The 21,348-nt window shown below is 43.7% G+C and overlaps 1 protein-coding gene across 1 annotated transcript in view; it reads right to left on the bottom strand.

Moving 5' to 3' along the window:
* Positions 1 to 21,348, bottom strand: part of LOC126428277 (serine protease 33-like) — a 208,458-nt gene that overhangs the window by 43,552 nt on the left and 143,558 nt on the right. Inside the window, exons 4-5 of the mRNA XM_050090189.1 lie at positions 15,136 to 15,281; positions 4,795 to 5,081 (exon numbers count right to left, since the gene is read on the bottom strand). Of these exons, the coding sequence (XP_049946146.1) occupies positions 4,795 to 5,081; positions 15,136 to 15,281 (433 nt within the window). The remainder of the gene's footprint in view (positions 1 to 4,794; positions 5,082 to 15,135; positions 15,282 to 21,348) is intronic.

Raw genomic sequence — 21,348 nt, 5'->3', positions numbered from 1 at the left:
ATTATCCACATCGAAATGACACTCTGCTCTCATAAGAAAATACAAGCTATTATTGGGCTTTTTTTCCTAGTTTATTCTTATTGGAGTGTCCTTCAAATGACTTGACTACAATCGATGACATTGGACACCACAGTGTAATAAAAATTCAAGGCGGCTTTGAAACGTCTTGTCGAATAAACGAACGCGCCAACTTACCTTAAAATACATTAGAATTCGGCGCGACAAATCCACAGTGCTCTCAACTTGTGACACAATCTGATACAAAATATTGAAACCAAAGAATAATCAAATTGAAAAGTTTAACTGACTACATTTCCGTTATTTAGCTTCTGTAAAAAAAATTTAAAAAAATGAAATTGTAAATATGAATTTTTCCTAATTTTAGGGAGCACGAAAACCGGACTTTTAACGTCTGCTCGTGACGTTCTACCGGACATCACAGTTTTTATTTAAAAACGGGACTGTCCGGTCTAAAACAGGACGGTTGGCAAACCTAGCTGAATAGTTTTATCTCAACCACTGTTTTGTCCATTTCATGCAAGTGAAGGCTCAACACATTAAAGTGATGTGCAAGAGCATCCACAAGTAGTATCACAGACGCTACAGATGTGACATTTCTGGATGAATCGGACTTAACATTGCAAGTGCCACCACCAAAACCACATTGAATGTAGAAGAGTATGCTACAGCCAAGTTTTCAATGCCCTGGAAAAGGAAGAAAACTGAAGGCACATATTCCAGTGTACTACAGTTAATTGCTGAGAGACATTAGCCAAATGAAAGCTAATAAAAGTCACAAAGCTAGGCTGTCATTCAAGGAAAAAAATCCTAAAAATTGTGTATGACGCTGTAATCAATAAACTTTGTGTACATTTCATGTTTGACTATATTTTTAATCTCAGTGCTCCTATGGAAATACACTAAATACTTATTACCTGTTGAGAGAATTGAAAGTGCGCATATTCGTATGATGACCAGCTGCAATCAAAATGACTGCCAGAAGTGGTAATTACGCGCCTTCGTGCAACGAAATCACTTTAAATTTGGTCAGTCTGAAGAACTGCGTGGTAAAGAGTGGATAGTGTTAACATATTTTGATTAACATTTGAGCCACTGGATCGATTGCAGCCGAACTTGGTAAACCTATCATTATTATTTTTTTGTTAAAAATAATCTTGATTAATACAATACAATGATAATTATACAAATAACCCACCACCTAAACTAATTAGTATCATTATCTATGGAAACAGTGGATATGGTGGTAAGAACCACCCACCTATCAAGGGGTGAGGATGGGGATGAAACATAGCGGTAGGCCTCGGTTTACGAATACCTAGACTTTATTCAGCCGGAGTCTGAGAAAGAGAGCACTTAGTAACATGCAACAAACTTTACACATAATTTCAAACCATTACGAAACGCTTTCTCGCTGACAATCCCCACAAAATGATGAAAGCAAAGAAGTTTACCGATTATTACATTTCTGCCGTTCATGCAGAAATACTGCCGCATCATTTATGACGTTTTAATTGATTACTTCTTTACTTTCAGTTATACTTGCGACTATGACTGTTGATATTTTTAACAATATCTGGAACCTGATATATCGGTATTTAAAAAATATCGTTATCTGCCCTCAATATGCCGAAAAAAGTTATCGTTACATCGACGGAAAAACTATTGACGTACCAGCCAAAAAGGAATATCGGCTGCGCATTGTAAATATGTTGCCAATTTTAGAGCTGTATACTGAAGTATTGATTTATTATTAGATATTATGTACGTCAACAAGCTAGCAGCCTGCTTAATAACTCCCTCAGGGCAAGAACTGAAAGGAAAACGATGCACGTCCCACTTGGTGATAACCGTTTTGCCAAAAATGGTAACTACAGGTAAGTGGAACAATAAAAGGTGTCCGATGGGTCCGTCGTTCCAGATTTGTCTGGAACACCTCGTGTCGACTTCCATGTTCTTTTCATTTCTGCAAACGCCAGCGACCTAGCAGTTGTAGTGGCAAAACTGCGTGCTGAAGGTAAACGTTGCAGTTTAACAACTTCAAATATTTATCGAAAATTCTAATAAAAATAATATAAAATAAAAGTATTGGCACTCGAGACTGCCATTTTGAAATCGATATACCGGCGAAAAAATATCGCCGCTGTATTGATATCTTTTGGAAAAATGTCGATATTTTATCAACAGCCCTACTCGTCGCACACTTTACAGACAGTATGTGTATGAAGTCATAAACACTGAGATGCATGAAAAACTGCTGCATCATGAATTTTGTTTAACTTTATTACTTCATTGCTACAAACTCTGTTCGCAACACATTTTGCACATGGTATCGACATGCGCCGATGAACGTACCTGCAGAATTATACCACTGTAAGGCACATATTTCATGGGATATAACTACATAAACATTGAGCTGTGTGAAAACGAATTTGCAGGGTGAAATTTTCTGGGATACAGGCAGTGCTGTTTTTCTGGGGGAACGCTGGGGGATGCGTACCCCTAAACTTCTTCGTCGACAAAATAATTTTTTTTACGATGTTGAGAACTTGGAAGAGAGCCAAAGATTTATTTCACGGACGTAAATTTTTTATTTCATTTTTTAGTGTTGGTAATTGCAGTACGAACGGTACCAGTGCAGTTTTTGATGGGAAAAGCGATGTCATTGACTGTTTCAAGCATTTCGAAGCTGCGGCAACCGTTCTCGACAAGGGAATCGCTGGCAGCCAGTTCGATAACCATGTAGTGCCCTCGCCCCCTAATAGTGGGCGATGGTAGTGTTAAACGGATATGCGTACGCTCAAACACCGAGCTACCGATAAATGTCTCTACGGCCCCGCTACCATCATCCTTCGCGAATCATTACCGTCTTTGTTTTGTTATTCTTTATTCGTTTGCGTTTGCTGTTCCATTCTTGTCGGTTGTGCGAAGTTTTAGAGTGTGTCCTGTCTTTCGTTGCAATTGTAAGTTAAGTTGGAGGTGAGAGATGAGCAGAAAACTAGGGGTTGATGGGAATCGGATGCTTCATTTGAGGTGATGTAAACTGAAGTGTTCGATACCACATTGTCTTGTATGTTGGGTGTTTCTCGGTATTGCCTGCTTTATTTTAGCAGCATTTCAACTGAATAGTCCGATACCGTTTTTTGTTTGTGGATCGAAATGTTGATGACGTTATGGCTAAAAGCAAACGGGTGGTATCTCATGCTTCAGTTATAGGTAATTTTCGCTGAATTATATCCAATGTCGAAGTACCCTCAAACTTTTTTTTAAGAAAAAAAGCACTGGATACAGGTGAAATATGTGATATGCGTATGTGGGCAAATGTGAGAGTAAACAGCTCCTGCTAAACCAATTTCAACCAAACTTGTTACATGTATTACTTACAGTCTGGAAAGAAATACTCTTGGAGTAAGAAAGAGCAATGATGATAATGATGGGATGATAATGTGGAGAGAGAGGGGGAGGGGACAAGGCAATGGACAGAGAAAGGGTGTGGGAGAAGTGGACAGGAAAGGGAAAAGCAAGACTGAGGAGGAGGAGATGGACAGAGAAAGGAAAGAGGAGGAGAGGCTGGAGGAGAAAGAGAGGGGAAGGAGGAGGTGGACAGAGAGAGGGGAGGAGGAGACAGAATGTGTGAAGGTGTATGGGATCCGTGATCCCACGAACATAGATGCTAGTACCCAACACACAGGTCGATAGCAGACAGGAGTCGATTGTCGAGGGCTGCAGGAGGCAGTGAGATTAGTGTCGAGTGAGAAGTGGTACTGGAGAGACGGGAAAGAATGGTGATCGAGTGAGTAGTAAACGGTAAATTCATCGGAGTATGACAAATGCACGTGTCTCCCTCATCGATACCGATTCGCGAGTGATATGAAACCTAAAGTGACAAGTGCCGAATTACGTGTTTCGCGTCAACCGCATCGGGCAGCAACAACCATGGATTGCAGTGAACATTGTTGTGAATGTTAGCCATCATCATTGCGTGTGACGAAGTACTTAAAAGCAGCAACCAATAAAAAGATATAACCATAATTAAACGTGTAAGGCAAGGCAGCAACTGCCACAGAATTTGTGTGTTCGTAGAAAATACAATACAGTTTGTACATCGCAACCTTTATGGTTTTTAATAATAGACAAACTCTCAATCATTAACTATTCCGTCTCAGAACAGCCGCACTCGGTTGAAGTACCCCCGAAACCACAGCAGAAAAACCGATAGGCTTTCATCCTTTAAGCACACGGTCATATATAATCATAATAATTAACTGTTTGGCGGCTTCGGTAAATCACGCAAAACCCAATAAAGGGCATAATGGGGGTGTTTCAAAGGGGAGACAGAGGGGTTGAGGAGGAAGTAAAGGGGTGGGGAGGAGATAGAGGGGGTGGGAAGGAGATAGAGGGGGTGGGAAGGAGATAGAGGAGATGAGGAGGAGATAGAAAGGGCTGGATAAGAGAGAGGGGACGATAAAATATAGAGGGAAGGAGCAGATGGATAGGGATAATGGGTAGGAGCAGGTGGGCAGACAGATTGGGGAGGAGCAGATGGGTAGGAAGAGGATCAGAAGCAGATGGGCAGAGTGTGATGGTTGGAGGTGGACAGAGAGAAGGAGAGAAGGAGATAGACTAATGGACTAATAGACACTGGGTACTCAGCTAGTTATTGGCAAATTTAGTTTGTTTTCTGTTATGTGAAAATGCTACATGCTAAACAAACACTTTGGGAAACAAAGTGAGCTCGTTGCCTGCAGCCTGGACAGACTCCAGTGCCCAACTCACCACGCAGGCGGCCTGAGAGCCGTCTAGCCGGCCGGCGCAGAGGTGTCCCGGCCCCAGGGACACGTCAGAGACGCGCTGGTAGAGGCGGCGGCAGCGGCGCGTCTCCAGGAGAGGCAGGCGCGCCTCCAGCAGCCGGCCGGGGGCGGGCGTGGAGGCGGCGGCGGAGCGGCTGGACCGCCCCCAGCCCGTGGCCACGCAGCTGGCGGTGGCGGGGGCGGAGGCGGCTTGCGGCGGGGGCAGGCACGCCGGTGTCACGCCGCTGGCCGGCCACGTCAGCTGCAGCAGGGCTGCCACACAAACAGCGCGTCAGGCTGCCAACCCCACATACAAGCGACATATTGGCTTAAAGTTAGGCCACGTCAGCTGCAGCAGGACTGCCACACAAACTTCGCGTCAGCGATGGCAGGGCTGCCAACCGCCATAGACAAGCAGTGCATCGACTGAAGTGGGACAGTGGCATGCCACACACATAAAACGCATCAAGCTGGGTTTCCACATGCAACAAAAATGAAACAGCAAGAGATATGATGGGTCATGGAGCAGCGGCGCTCGATGCTGCAGCTTTCACACGCTCCTGTCAAAATTGTCTTGGCATTGTTTTCAGTATAGCGTCAGCTGGGGTTTTTCATATGGATGTTTGTGTTGTCATTCAGGTTATGGTGTAGAACTGAGCTAAGAATCTAATTAGAAGAACAGGGTGTATACAACAATCCTTTGAATGTTTATGGTTTTATACACTGACGTAGAATTTCCGAGCACTTTAGAAAATGAAACTCAGGGGGAAAAAAAGCCGTCTTCGAAATATCTTTAATGTGCAGCAGCATGTACGCTGCTTATTTTCGCGTTACGAAGGTATAAATTCGAATTCCACTAAACAACGCATGTTACTTTACGAAGCATAGAAATCGAGATTGCGATGCGCTTTTGTAAGCCAGTCATAGCTCATGTCACGTGATCTCGCCAGCCGATGACAGCGGACATTCAGAGCATAGGAGACGTGATGTAGTCAGCCAATAGCAGGATCACTCTTAAGTAGCGTGAACACACAAATAAGAAAAATTAATGGTTTAAATTAATATACATAGTGTTGCTACAAGAAAAACAAAGCTTTCACATATAATATTGCTCTCTAGCATTAATACGCCGCACTTTTACTGCCGCCAACTTACATTTCGCGGAAAGACCACAAAGATAAGATAAGAGAGATTAGGGCTCGTACAAAGGCATATAGGCAGTCATTTTTCCCTCGTTCTCTTTGTGAGTGGAACAGGGAGAGAAGATGCTAGTTGTGGTACGAGGTACCCTCCGCCACGCACCGTATGGTGGATTGCGGAGTATGTATGTAGATGTAGATGTAGAAGCTAAGCTTCCACATAAAATGTTGATATTTTTTTGCGCGTGTTACACTTTAAGATACATCAGACAAATTTTTAATAACGACGTAAATGTCTTATCTCCTCGGCTCGAAATTCTTCTAGATGGTCGTCCTCAAAGAGTTAATTTTTAAATGAGAGTCAAACGCTCTGTGATTTAATAAATTCATCGTACATTCTCGCACATAGTTCATCTTGTGTAAAAGGAAATTTACTTTGAAAGTAACGCTTTTCAAACCACCATGCGCAATATTTTCCCGCGACCTGTTAAAAATAGGTTCGTTTCAGCAGTTGCCAGAGAGCACCAGGTAACAGGCGTCACCACGCTTGCGCAGCTACGATGACGCAGGAAGCCCGCATGTTTGTATGTGTAGAACATGAAAAGATCTTGCATTATGGCATATTAGAAACAAGACATCAGAGGATACTTCAAGAGCATCGGAATTTCGTGAACCGTACTAAAATGCGTAATTCGGCTTAAAGTGGACATTCGTATATCCAGAATGTACATTTTCTTGAGTACCAGTACTGTATTATCTCATGTTTGGTTCTTTATTATGGCATAATGCCACACGAGCTAGAAGATGGAAAACGTGCACTTGAAATGCAGCGAACAGTTGAAACTAGCCAACAGTCTGAAATTAAACAGTTCCTTTCAAATAAATTAACTGTCTCAGAGCAAAAGATAAATAAAAGCCAAATCTCTTTATCAAACCGACAAAAATAACTTCATTGTTCTGCAAGGCGATTAATGCTTGACTGTCAGAAAGGTGGAAATAAAACATCAAACTAATAACATATTTTAGCCTTCCGTAGTTATGCGAACGTATTTTAATTAATTTGATAGCTACCGGCCACAGAAATCCATTTTGTTTTCATTTAATGTGAGAGCAATAAATGAAGAGGAAACAGCAATATCACTCAGCGTAAACACGGATCACGTGGAGACTAACCACCTCCGCACTACAAGTCAGACTGCTCTGTGCATCAGCCCTGAATCTACGATATTTCCGAACGGCGGCAATACTAAAATAATGGCGCCCAGCCACACATCTGTAGCCAGAAGCGGAAGAAGGTAGAAGTCATACGCGACTTAACTGCGCATGCACAAGAGCTCGCCCGCAATTGCTCAAACGAATCTAATATAAACAGCTGACACGTGACGCTCATCGGAGGCAATTTGTTGTTAGGAAGCATTGCATAGTCTTCCTAAAGCCTTTTGACACACTTTGCTGTTGGCAGACGCTTGTACGAGCACTGTGTTTTATTGTTGTATATGGCGTACCTGTATTTCGCCGGCCGAAGTGGCCGTGCGGTTAAAGGCGCTGCAGTCTGGAACCGCAAGACCGCTACGGTCGCAGGTTCGAATCCTGCCTCGGGCATGTGTGTTTCTGATGTCCTTAGGTTAGTTAGGTTTAACTAGTTCTAAGTTCTAGGGGACTAATGACCTCAGCAGTTCAGTCCCATAGTGCTCAGAGCCATTTTTTTTTGGCGTATTTCCTTTTTGGTTTTTTTTTCCTGTCGTTCATGTTTTGTTGCTGCAGCATTATTCTGCAGAAGTGGGATACAGTAATATCCTTTGTTAGAGTATTGGTTCTTACCAGCCAAAATCACAAAAATTTAACTGAAAACTAAAGCAATGAAAAATTCCTGAAATTCTAAAAAAATTCCCGGGTTTTTCCCGGTTTTCTCCCGGATGAAAAAAATTCCCGGGTTTTTCCAGGATATCCCGGTTGTCCCGAGTCGTATACACCCTGAAGAAGAGGAAGCACGAATGTTGGATTTAGAAGCGGAATTTATGCACAAAGGCATCAAAAAAGTTAATGGACGTAACACTCGTAAACGAAAACCCATACATGAAACACTTTCGGGTAACAAAAAGCTAAAACAGAGTACTTGTAAAGCTGTGGTTTGAGCTCTAACTCCGACACTCACATTAAAGAAGCAATTCTGGCTCAAGTAAAACTAGAAGTGACACTGCGGTAATCGCCATCTGTTGATTACATATTTCCAATACTTACGCCCACATCACTTTCTCAAAAGTACAATTTCAAAGATTGTGTGTGGTATGTTGGATTCTATCTATATTTTCACTTTTGCAGACCACATTAGTTAAATACAACGAAATATCCTATCTTTACCGAATTTTGGAGCTATCCATCGTGCCAGTGCAGTAAAAGACACGAGATATAGTTGATTTCCTTTATTAAAACTCAATCTGAAATACTGCCACTACAAACCTTGGTACTTCCTTTTTCAAATCCACTGGACAAGTGTTTAAAGAGCGCTGAAGTTTTCAGTACTAGAATCTTGTTATCTGAATATACTGCCAGTATGGCATTAATTTTCACCATTTTTAGAATAAATTGAGCTGCTGTGAAACCACGCATCACCTTTCACTAATCAAATAACAACTGCTTTCTCACACACAAAATTTATTTGTGCATCATATAATAGGAACATCGTATACTTTCATCTCGTAAATTAATAATATATACGTAGCTACAATGGCAGAACCTTTATACAAAAGAGTCACACACCTTACCACTCTCCCACAATAAACAACACTCAAAACAAAGTATTTTGCAGTGGTACTTAATGCAGCGTATCACTGGAAAATATTTTCGTACACCAAAAGTATCTTAGACTTCAGCATAGCCTTATACAGTGTCGACTTCAAACATATTACTTGTCAATCTTGGCACTCTATATTTCTTGCCAAGTACAGTGCGATGGTGCTGCAACGAGAGAATATTCGACGAGTGGACTGGCTTGCTCGTTACGCCAACTTGTAGCGCTCCGAGCACGTGTGGGTTGCGTTGGGGAGTCATATAGCAGTACGTCCACATGAAAACGCGCTGATGCAGGGACGGAAAACCGTAGCACAAGAACTCCTGACGAACCATCTGGCCAGCATGGGAGCACGTTGCAGAACAAATGGCTCTGAGCACTATGGGACTTAACTTCTGAGGTCATCAGTCCCCTAGAACTTAGAACTACTTAAACCTAACTAACCTAAGGACATCACACACATCCACGCGCGAGGCAGGATTCGAACCTGCGACCGTAGCGGTCGCGCGGTTCCAGACTGTAGCGCCTAGAACCGCTCGGCCACTCCGGCCGGCCTTTGCAGAACATACACTGTCGTCCGTGGTGATCACGCACCTTGTTAAGAACTAAATCCCGCTTTTTGTAATGTCCAGGGCACGATCGTGAATCACAGTCAGTTCAATTTCATTATCGTCTTTGAATAAAAGTGTCATTTCTGTTCTCATTGCGTATTTCTTCCAGTTAACGATTGTACTCTGTGTGTGGTCCAAGTGTCATCGAATTGTGTTATTTGGCACTCTCAAATAAAATGGTTCAAATGGCTCTGAGCACTATGGGACTTAACATCTGAGGTCATCAGTCCCCTAGACCGTAAACTACTTAAACCTAACTAACCTACGGACATTACACAAATCCATGCCCGAGGTAGGATTCGAACCTGCGACCTTAGCGGTCGCGCGGTTCCAGACTTTAGCGCCTAGAACCGCTCGGTCATAGTGGTCGGCTACATTGACACTCTCACACCATGCGAAAATTACTTCCGTCCTTGAGTTGTGCACATCAGTTTATGTATAATAACAGAACTTGCTTTGCGTTTGTTTACATATTCCTTCAGTCATAATACAGTACAGCTGTCGGCTATAAAGATGAAGTTGACATCGTGTTGCGCACCACGCCAAAATCACTAAAGTTCGTATTTCCCGCTTAAGTCGGCTTGCTTCGTAAGCCTGGAGCTGTAGTTACATGTCAATGCAAGTTCAAGTGCTTCGTTCCTGGCAGATCGTCGTGTAATAACCGCTTATGCAAGCCTCTTACGCTCTATGGTTCCCTATCAATGTTATTCTCTCTCTCTCTCTCTCTCTCTCGCAGAGGCATCTCCTGTTGTGACGTGCACTATCGGGGTAACACTTAGTTGACAACAAATAGTTCAAATGGCTCTGAGCACTGTGGGACTTAACATCTGAGGTCATCAGTCCCCTAGAACTTAGAACTACTTAAACCTAACTAACCTGAGGACATCACACACATCCATGTCCAAAGCAGGATTCGAAGCTGCGACTGTAGCAGCAGCGTGATTCCGGACTGAAGCGCCGCTCGGCCACACCAGCCCACAGTTGACAAGACCTGAAGCAACCATGACGTCATTTTGACGTCACATGCTGGGCCGAAGCCTGTAGGACCTCTTATCGACTTTCGTGCTTTGGTATTGTCTGCACATTCTAGACAGCACAATCTACTTGATTTATAATAGGAGGTACACTTTCTCATTTTTCCATTTCAGACATTACATTTTTTACACTGATTAGCCGCAATAATAAGGGGAATTCCACAACTAATCTCCTTATCCAGAAAGATATGCAATATCCCTCCATTTCTGATTACAGACCGACTCCTGAAACTAATGTTTCACTTTACCTAAAAATAAATTATGTTGTTGAGATACCCTAATGAACAGGTCGAATATAACCGTTATTGGATTCAATGCTGGCTAATTTGCAAACACTTTAATCCAATTCCGAGGTTAATCTACCTGTGGTAAAGAGAAGATTAGCTTCCAGTTCACTCTGAGGCGAATGTTTTGTTCTGATCGTCACGTCAGCCACACGTATCGTGAATCGAACGATCGAGGAGTAGTAACATCAACCTCTTAGAAACGATAAATTGAATAAAAAGAATATTTGGAAGTAGCAGTACATGAACCAACTGTTTTACGCTTCGCAGATTCGTGCTTCTGTCTGCTACACCACAGTGAACTCATGCAACTTTCGACCATGCCGTTTGGCTTGGATCACTTTAAGGTTGTAACTGTGAATATATCATTACCTGACATTTAATTATATCAGGTCGTACGAAAAACACGTGTTTCTGATAAGTTTTCAATGCACTGGTGCCTTAAAACGGCATACTTTCATAACACGTAGGCTACAGGGTGGCGCACATAGAACCGGCCCCTGCACTGAAAGGAATATGAATGAAGAAAATCAACATATATCATCGCTTTCTTACATTTTTATTGTACAGTTTCATTATTAACAATGTAATTAACAGTTTAAGTAACAGATTTACTTTTACTAGTTTAATAAGCATATTTTAGAAAGGAATTTAAAGTCTGTGTTCAAAATGTTCTCCACAAACATCCAAGCAAAGTAGTACACGTCTAATCATGTTACGGAAAACACTTTTCAGTACTCTTTGGGGAAACTTCGAAATTTCTTCATATATGTCGTTTTTTAATGTGTTAAGTATTCTGGGATTGTTGCGGTAGACTCTAGCCTTTAGAAAACCCCAGAGGTAAAAGTGACATGGTGACAAGTCGGGAGAGTGGGGTGGCCACAAGCTCTTACTAATGATTCTCTCTTCTGTAAAATCAGAATGTATACGAGCTAAGGACAAATCTGACGTATGAGAAGTTGCCCCATCTTGCTCGAGATATGCACAATACTTTTCGTTTGGATTTAAGAGAGCCGAAAAATCACTGTAGAGTTGCAAGTAAACATGTATGTTGACAGTTTCGTTGAAGAACAATGGCCCGATAATTCTGTTACCAGATACAGCACACCAGACACCACCTTTTAAATCGTGTAACGGCTTTTGCAATATGCCATGGGGATTCTCTGTTGCCCAGTGTTTTGTGAATTAACGTAGCCCGACAGATGAGACCAAGCTTCATCCGTCGGAAATAAGAGGAGCGGATCAAGATGTCCCCCAGCGACATCTTCCAGCAACCAATAACATTAATGTGTACGCTTACCTTTGTCCAATTCTTTTATTTGCTGAACAACACTCACACGGCAAGGTTTCATTTTTAAGCCATGAAAGATGCGTTGACATAACCTGCGAGATATTCCACATTGCTGTGATAATCGTCGTGTTGACTTGTAGGGACTTCTTTCAACGAGTGCCGTCACGTTTGCCACAACTTCAGGTGTACGTACAGTCTGTGCCTTATTTATCTTTGAATTAACAACATTGCCCGTCGAACGCTAGTTTCTCACTAGATCCTGAATCGTTGATTTTGCAGGAATACTACTTATAGGAAACGATTCGTGAAAAGTGTCACGAACAACTTTAATGGATTCAGATCGCACATATTGTTCAACAATGAACAAAAGTTCTTCAATGGAGTAAGGCACGACAATGAAGTACACGCTTTACAGCGACTACTTTCCGTATGAACTACCCACACGCTACTGTTCTTGGAACGTGGCAAAGAAACTGACAAGCTAGTATTGCTACTCACGTGCGTTCGCATTCCGGTTCGGGACGGTTTTATGGGCGCCTCTCTGTATAATACGCAAAGAATCCAATACGAAAATTGTTTGATGACAAATATGACGTTTTTCGTCATTTTATTACAACAAATGTACCAACACCGATACGTTTTCGAGAGATTCTGAATGTGCTTTTGTTTTGAAACAGCATATCGATGGCAGGCAATGAAATGCTCGTACGCCCGTTTTGTTAAACTTTGCAGGTGAAGCAAAAACGGTTAAAAGTTGCTTCATGTATAACTGTGTAGCAGAAGCCTAGTTATTGACAGATAACGGAAATCCATGCACTTACAAATCTACTTTGGTTATAGAGTTGCTGGTTACTGGAATTACGAATTTTCGCAGACAGATGCAGTTACCAGGTTTTCATTCCCGACCACAGATACATTCATAAGAGATAACTGGTTATACCGGATGGTTATAAATGAAGCGCAGTTACTCACAGAGATCCAGGATGGGCTTTAATCCGCAGCTCGTGGTCGTGCGGTAGCGTTCTCGCTTCCCACGCCTGGGTTCCCGGGTTCGATTCCCGGCGGGGTCAGGAATTTTTCTCTGCCTCGTGAGGACTGGGTTTTGTGTGATGTCCTTAGGTTAGTTAGGTTTAAGCAGTTCTAAGTTCAAGGGGACTGATGACCATAGATGTTAAGTCCCATAGTGCTCAGAGCCATTTGAACCCTTTGATGGGCTATAGTTCTCCTATGACAGCGAAACTTGTAGATGTTCTAATGCGTTAATGCAGAACAGAAGTACGCTGGAAAAAATTTGTTCCAATTGTTGCCACGGGGTGCAAATCTGACGCCCCGTATGCACGAAAGAAATATCTAAATGTTTCTGTTTGCAGTGGGTTAAGATCAGGATGAGGACAGAAAAGGTCAAACAAGTGAGAAAGGCGTAGTTCTGATTTTATTACAAGCTTCCGTTAACACATTGTTTGTTCATTGTGAGACGTCGTGTGATCAACGTTGCACGAAGCAGTTCCGATTGAATCTGAGCAACGTGTTCGTGAATACTGGCCTTCAGATCAGTTAGAGACCGAACGACTACCTGGTAAACGCGACCTTTTAGATAGCGCCAGAGTTGAAAGACACATGGATTCAGATCAGGTGATCCTGCAGGCCATGCATCTGGAAAACTTCTGGAGATAACGCGTTCGTGGTATGTTGCGTTAAGCAGATATTCCATTGGCACTGAGATGTTGCTCCATCTTGCATGAATACAGTGGGGTCCACACATCGCGCCGTTCCAAAGCTGGAATCACGTACTTTACAAGGACACCTCGATAGCGTGCAGAATTCACAGAACAGCTGACACACACAGTCACATACGGCGAGTGCAATGGCCCGTCGTGCACAATACTCGGTTTAACAGTACCCCAAATTTGGGAGTTCTGTGTATTTTCTGGACTCGGTAGTGTAAAATATGCCTAGTTACGCCACAGAATATCGCCCAGCCACGTATCATGACTTTAATCCGTGCCAGATCCCGAAGGGCAAATCGAGAACACTGCTGCGGATCATAAGGTTTCGTCTGCGGCACCGTTTGGGTACTGTATGGGTACCAGCGTAAAATAGATCGCAAAACTTTCCATACTGTTGACCACGGGATGGACAATTCTCGTGACGTTGCGCGAGTACTAGCACTACCCGTGTCACGTGATGCATGGTAAGTTACAGCAACAGCAACCTTTTCAGTAACTTCCACCAGCATAGGATGCGTTCTTCTTTCAGGTACCACACCAAAATCATCCTCGTTTACCAATTTCGTTCTTATCTCCTGTATACCATTTAATGACACTGGGCATCTCCTCACACTTTTCAGTCGACGATACTCTCTCGATGCAGCCCTGTAATTGATGCTATTCACATGAAACAGTTATACTAACAGTGTGCGGGCACTCTTCTCAATAGCCTTACTGTTCAACCGTATTATGGCTTGTCAAATGACAGTGTGAATGACATACCGTCATACAGACGGTATAGAGCGCCAGATTTGCACCTGGTGTCCAGAATTGGAACTAATTTGTTTTCGTTCGTCAATCGGTTCCACATTAACGCATTAGCATATCCAGCCAGTTTCGCTGCCATACGACAATTACAGCCCACACTCGACCTCAGTGAGAAGCTGCACTTCAATTATAAACACCTGGTAACAAATCCACCAAAGACGAGTTTCAAATAAAACGATGAAATCCAATATGGTGTCTCCTAAATTCCGAACGATCACTGAAGTCGATACACAGCTCCTGCCATCTTCCATACACCGATCGAGGTGGCGCAGTGGTTAGCACACTGGACTCGCATTCGGGAGGACGACGGTTCAATCCCGTCTCCAGCCGTCCTGATTTAGGTTTTCCGTGATTTCCCTAAATCGTTTCGGGCAAATGCCGGGATGGTTCCTTTGAAAGGGCACGGCCGATTTCCTTCCCAATCCTTCCGTAACCCGAGCTTGCGCTCCGTCTCTAATGACCTCGTTGTCGACGGGACGTTGAACACTACCCACCACCACCACCATCTTCGATACAGCGTGTGATATCTAAATGACGTCACGTTTGCCTCAGCAGTTGTGAACCGGGTGTTACACACACTTCCACCGCTGGGCTTGCCGGCAGCAGGGACTGTTCCAGACGACCAGGGGGCTGACTGACTCACCGATGTCGTGCAGGTGGTGCCTGAAGCGCTGGTGCAGCACGATGCGGTCGACGGGCAGCCGCTGCTCCGAGCCCTCCCGGTGCGAGAGGTCCCACTCGCCCAGCACAGCCGTCCACAGCGCCGCCAGCGGCAGGTTGAACAACTCGCTGCACAGGAATAACAAACAACAATAACAACAACAGTCACCTTGTGAGCATCCGCTAGCCCGAGCCCTCCCTATGTAAGACGTCCCACTCACCCAACACCGCCATCCACCGCGCCGCCAGCACCAGATTGAACAACTAGCTGCATAGGAACAACAACAACAATAACGACAACAGCAGCCCCCTTGTGAGCAACCGTTGCCCAGCGCCATCCCTATCCCAGAGGTTCCACTCGCTCAGCATCGCCGTCCATAGCGCCGCTAACATCAGGTTGAAGAACTGGTTGCTTACTAATAATAATAATAATAATAATAATGACAACATCAGGCACCTTGTGAGCAACCGATACCCAGGGTCCTCCCTACGCGAGAGGTCCCATTCGCCCACCACCGCCATCCAAAGCACCGCCAGCGGCAGGTTGAACAACTCGCAGTCCAACAACAACAACAACAGGAACCTAGTGAGCTTCCCACTCCCCAACCACACCTAGGTTTATAAACAGCTTGAGAAAGGCTTTTACACCTCAATATTGCCTTTGCTTGGTTTTAAGGGGAGCCTGGAATGATACACTACTGGCCATTAAAATTGCTACACCACGAAGATGTGCTACAGACGCGAAATTTAACCGACAGGAAGAAGATGCTATCATATGCAAATGATTAGCTTTTCAGAGCATTCACACAAGGTTGGCGCCGGTGGCGACACCTACAACGTGCTGATATGAGGAAAGCTTCCAACCGATTTCTCATACACAAACAGCACTATGGGACTCAACTTCTGAGGTCATCAGTCCCCTAGAACTTAGAACTACTTAAACCTAACTAACCTAAGGACATCACACACATCCATGCCCGAGACAGTATTCGAACCTGCGACCGTAGCGATCGCGCGGTTCCAGACTGTAGCGCCTAGAACCGCTCGGTCACCCCGGCCGGCCACAAACAGCAGTTGACCGGTGTTGCCTGGTGAAACGTTGTCGTGATGCCTCGTGTAAGGAGGAGAAATGCGTACCATCACGTTTCCGACTTTGATAAGAGTCGGATTGTAGCCTATCGCTATTGCGGTTTATCGTATCGCGACATTGCAGAATATGGAATATGGAATCGGTGGGTACAGGAGGGTAATACGGAACGCCGTGCTGGATCCCAACGGCCTCGTATCACTAGCAGTCGAGATGACAGGCATCTTATCCTCATGGCTGTAACGGACCGTGCAGCCACGTCTCGATCACTGTGTCAACAGATGGAGACGTTCGCAAGACGAGAACCATCTGCACGAACAGTTCGACGACGTTTGCAGCAACATGGACTTATCAGCTCGGAGACCGTGGCTGCGGTTACCTTTGTCACTGCATTACATACAGGAGCGCCTGTGATGGTATACTCAACGATGAACCTGGGTGCACGAATGGCAAAATGTCATTTTTTCGGATGAATCTAGGTTCTGTTTACAGCATCATGATGGTCGCATCCGTGTTTGGCGACATCGCGGTGGACGCACATTGGAAGCGTGTATTCGTCATCGCCATACTGGCGTATCACCCTGCATCATGGTATGGGGTGCCATTGGTTACACGTCTCGGTCACCTCTTGTTCGCATTGACGGCACTTTGAACAGTGGACGTTACATTTAAGATGTGTTACGACCCGTGGCTCTACCCTTCATTCGATCCCTGCGAAACCCTACATTACAGCAGGATAATGCACGACCGCATGTTGCAGGTCCTGTACGGGCCTTTCTGGATACCAGCACATTCCCCAGGTCTCTCACCAATTAAAACGTCTGTTCAATGGTGGCCGAGCAACTGTCTCGCCACAATACGCCAGTCACTATTCTTGATGAACTGTGGCATCGTGTTGAAGCTGCATGGGCAGCTGTACCTGTACACGCCATGCAAGCTCTGTTTGACTCAATGCTCAGGCGTATCAAGGGCGTTATTACGGCCAGAGGTGGTTGTTCTGGGTACTGATTTCTCAGGATCTATGCACCCAAATTACGTGAAAATGTAATCACATGTCAGTTCTAGTATAATATATTTGTCCAATGAATACCCGTCTATCATCTGCATTTCTTCTTGGTGTAGCAATTTTAATGGCCAGTAATTTAAAGCCTAATGAGAGAATAAAGTAACTTTTTTTTGAAATAAAAAGAAAGTAATAACCAAAACGAAAGCAGCTTTCCTTTACACTTGATATCATTGGCCATCATCAGATTGTCACCAAGTAATGCCTTGTCATACTGGATAAGTGCAGAATGCAACTATTATCATATGAAGACTATTAAATCATCCCTTTATGAACAAGTGCGTGACGTCTGGGAGCTCAGTAGACAAAATTTACAGTAACGGCTTGAATAAAAATGAAAAAAAAATATATATCACAAAATGTTAGCTCGTGGTTTTAGTATACCATTTTGATACCTTGGCTCATTTTTTGCATCATTCGTTTTTCAGCTTGTTCTAAAAGCTATCGTCCCTTAAAAACTTACTAAAATAGATCTTTTAAATAAGAGGAAATTTTTAATCAGTTCATTAGAGTGTTTTCCCAATTACATGGGGATCATTGTTGCAGGCTGTTCAGAATAAAAGATTGTCTACTGTGACAAGACAGACATTATCCGATTTTATTCAACTTGTGAAAGTCTGCTGGATCCTTGTGCAAGATTGCCTGACAATAAGAGCATGAATCTTCTCACGAAATTTCAGCCGCCAACTTTCTCCTCCGAATGCGAAAATATTTTGTTGGCGCCGATCTACATAGGGAGAAACGATCATCATTACAAGATAAAGGGAAATCAGTGCTTGCACGGAAAAATATAGATGTTCGTTTTTTCCGCGTACTGTTCGAGACTGGAATAACAATCATTGTGAAGGTGGTTCAATGAACCCTCTGCCAGGCACTTAAGTGTGGTTTGCTATCCATGTAGATGTAGACGGTATCTCGAAACGCATATTGTTTATAATTATGAGATTAGCATTACCAGTGTGGTGGTCTGAGTCTGCTGATACCTGTCTTTGAATTTGGCGCATGCAATAATGATGTTTCATTACCTGCTGGAGAAACAAGTTACTTAACAAATTGCGCCAAGAATGATGTTCTGGCTTGCAGAAACGGAGATATGGCAGGACAGTGACAGTTTTGATATACTTGGAACATAGGTTGTAGTGAAAACCGGGGATCTGCATACTTCTACCATTATCCTCATCTACAAATCCCTCATCCACCTCATCCTAACATATGCCACCTTACCTGTATCTCTGCCACCCGTAAATTCTACAGATCCCTTCAAATCCTGGGAGGACATGCATCGCCCTTTCCATCCACCTACCTTCCCATCTCGCATCTTATACCAACTCATCCACTTTCCACGCCTTCTCTTCCGGAAGCACCTTCAGACACAATATAAAGCACTCCGTCTTCAGGCCACGAGTGGCCTACCGGGACCATCCGACCGCCGTGTCATCCTCAGTGGAGGATGCGGATAGGAGGGTCGTGGGGTCAGCACACCGCTTTCCCGGTCGTTATGATGGTATTCTTGACCGGAGCCGCTACTATTCGGTCGAGTAGCTCCTCAGTTGGCATCACGAGGCTGAATGGCAACAGCGCATGACGGCCTGAATGGTCACCCATCCAAGTGCCGACCACGCCCAACAGCGCTTCAGACACAATATACCAACCGCAAAATCCAAACACAATATACCAACTGCAAAATCCAGCCTTAGCACCTAATATCCCACCCACCCACCCATCACCAACAAAACAGACTTGAATAATTATCTTCCAGCTACCTTACTGTCTTTTTTTTTTCAAAATATTCGGAACAGTAATTTACTCGAGAGTAGTCTCAGATTTAGTGGTAACCATTTACTTAGCATATGAAAGTTGGGATTCATGAAGGATTGTTCGACTAACAACGCTATTTTTGCATTCACTGAGCAAATATTACAAGCTTTATATAATAAGAAATATCGCCAGTTGGTATCTTCTGTCACCTTTCCAAGGTGTCAGATTGTGTAGATCGTATTACACTTGTGAGAGAGCGGCAATTTTTTCCAGACGAGGCGAAGCGCAGTCCACGGTTTTGGCAGGGGGCCTCATATCGTTACTTGCTCCCGCTAAGATCGGTTATCGACTTGGTCGGCGAAAACATTTCGCGGAAGCACTGCTATTGATCGGACACTGGTTGTCCGAGAATGCTGTGGTGTTTTGCTTTATGTGCGCGCTCAAGACCGAGCGGTTTTTATTGCGCTTAGTGACTGGATTTCCGCGAGGCCCAGGCCGCGGCGCGTACGTCACGAAGGTAGTCCTGAACTCTCTCGCTCGCTCAGCTCAGCAGACAAAATGCGTTTCTAAACCTGTTAACTCACAGTTGGGCGTGTAAGTACTAATGAGAATTGGATCTTCCACTGTAATCTGCTTTTATGAAGTCTTACTGATTAACAGTGCTACAGCAAAATTTAATTGAAGATCAATACTCGAAATAAATGGTATAACGGCTTCTTGATAGCATTAAGTCTCTTCTGCTTAACAGCACTCATTACATGGTGGAAGTGGTGCCTTATGCAACTGATAATCATTTTAGCATGATTTTATTTTATTGTACACCAGTACAGCCGTAACAAATTATAAGTAGGCCCATGGACTTCCCATCATTATAGGAGTAATAACAGTAAGATTCCATAAAAGCGGATTCCAGTAGAAGATTCAGTTTTAGTTTGTACGGACACGCCTAGTTGCGAGTTAACAGGTGTAGAATCGTAGTTTGTCTGCTGCTTTGAGCGAGCGAGGGAACGCAGGACTACCTTCGTGACGTACGCGCCGCGGCCTGTCTTTCTCGTAGGCTTCGGATCGCCGTCTGTGACGTCAGAAATCTTCCAGAGGACGCTTGTCAGTCTATTGGGATTGAAGAAAAATTTTTTCCCGTCTTACAGGGGGAGGCTGTAGCGTACGCGAAGGGATGCACAACGGACGTAGGATTATTTACCGAGGTTTCAGTTGCCGGTTTTGATTTACTTGGCGGACACTCCATGCGGAGTTTTCCGTGGCCTGGCAGATAGTGTGAGGAGCAAGGGATTATGTGGCGAAAAAGCAATATTGTGAATGATATTTAGTCGCGTCCTCCAATGAAGATTTGGTCTTTTTAGACTTAGATTCTGGGCGCGAAAGTGCATCCAAACGAGAGGAGGTGACGGAGGTCCACCATACGACTTGACGCCGAGGTGCGCTGGGCACTGCATCGCAAGTTTCGTACACATGTATGGTGAACGTTTCGCAGCAGCGGCACCGGAAATCTTTAGAGTGAATTCTCCTACTCTACAGAGCACCCACAGCAAGAGCAGTTGTCGACCAGTTCAAGCGCACTGGTGCAGCTTCTTCCCTGATTCAGTACAGAATCACTGTCACTTGTGTTAATCACAGTCGTATCGCATTATCGTTTTAAAGTCACAACCAACTTCGAGTCATTACTACTGGTTCAACTTCGTCAACTGACAATCAGATCATTATACTTTACGAATAGGAGGTAGAGTGTAGTCAATGTATTGTGTTGACCCATATTCCATTTAATTTACTTTTTTGTGAGTAAATCTGTCGTGATATTTAATTTTGTCATTCAAGTTCACAATAGCCCGTCGTCATCTTTGATTACTTTACTTATTTATGCAAGAGATAATAGGAGTAGTGTTGCAGTAAGAAATGCAATGTCTCGTCTTCAGTTTCACTACACATGGCCACATTTTATAGTCACTTGCGTTAAGATCCGTTGCCATTATTTTTGATAGTAGTGTCACTGAAGTGGTGGCTTGTGTCTTGGTTATTGAGAGGCAGAGGTTCATTACAGGTACTCACATTCCTGCCTGCCAAAGAGACATGTTGTACACTCTTGGAAAAACATATTTTATGGAATTACGGTTTTACACACAACTGGTTTGGATCATACCTAACAAAAAGAATGGAAAACGTTGTACTGAAAAACTCAAACAATGTTGGAAGGATACAAAAGTTTAATGGTTGGGTAAAAACCATAAAGAGAGTACCGCAAAGTTCATATTTGGGTCTACTCCTATTCTGTA

This window comes from Schistocerca serialis, chromosome 12 (genome assembly GCF_023864345.2).
Source record: "Schistocerca serialis cubense isolate TAMUIC-IGC-003099 chromosome 12, iqSchSeri2.2, whole genome shotgun sequence".
NCBI classification, from domain to species: Eukaryota; Metazoa; Arthropoda; class Insecta; order Orthoptera; family Acrididae; genus Schistocerca; species Schistocerca serialis.
Note: the sequence above shows the minus strand (reverse complement) of the source record. Positions and strands in the feature narration are given on the sequence as shown.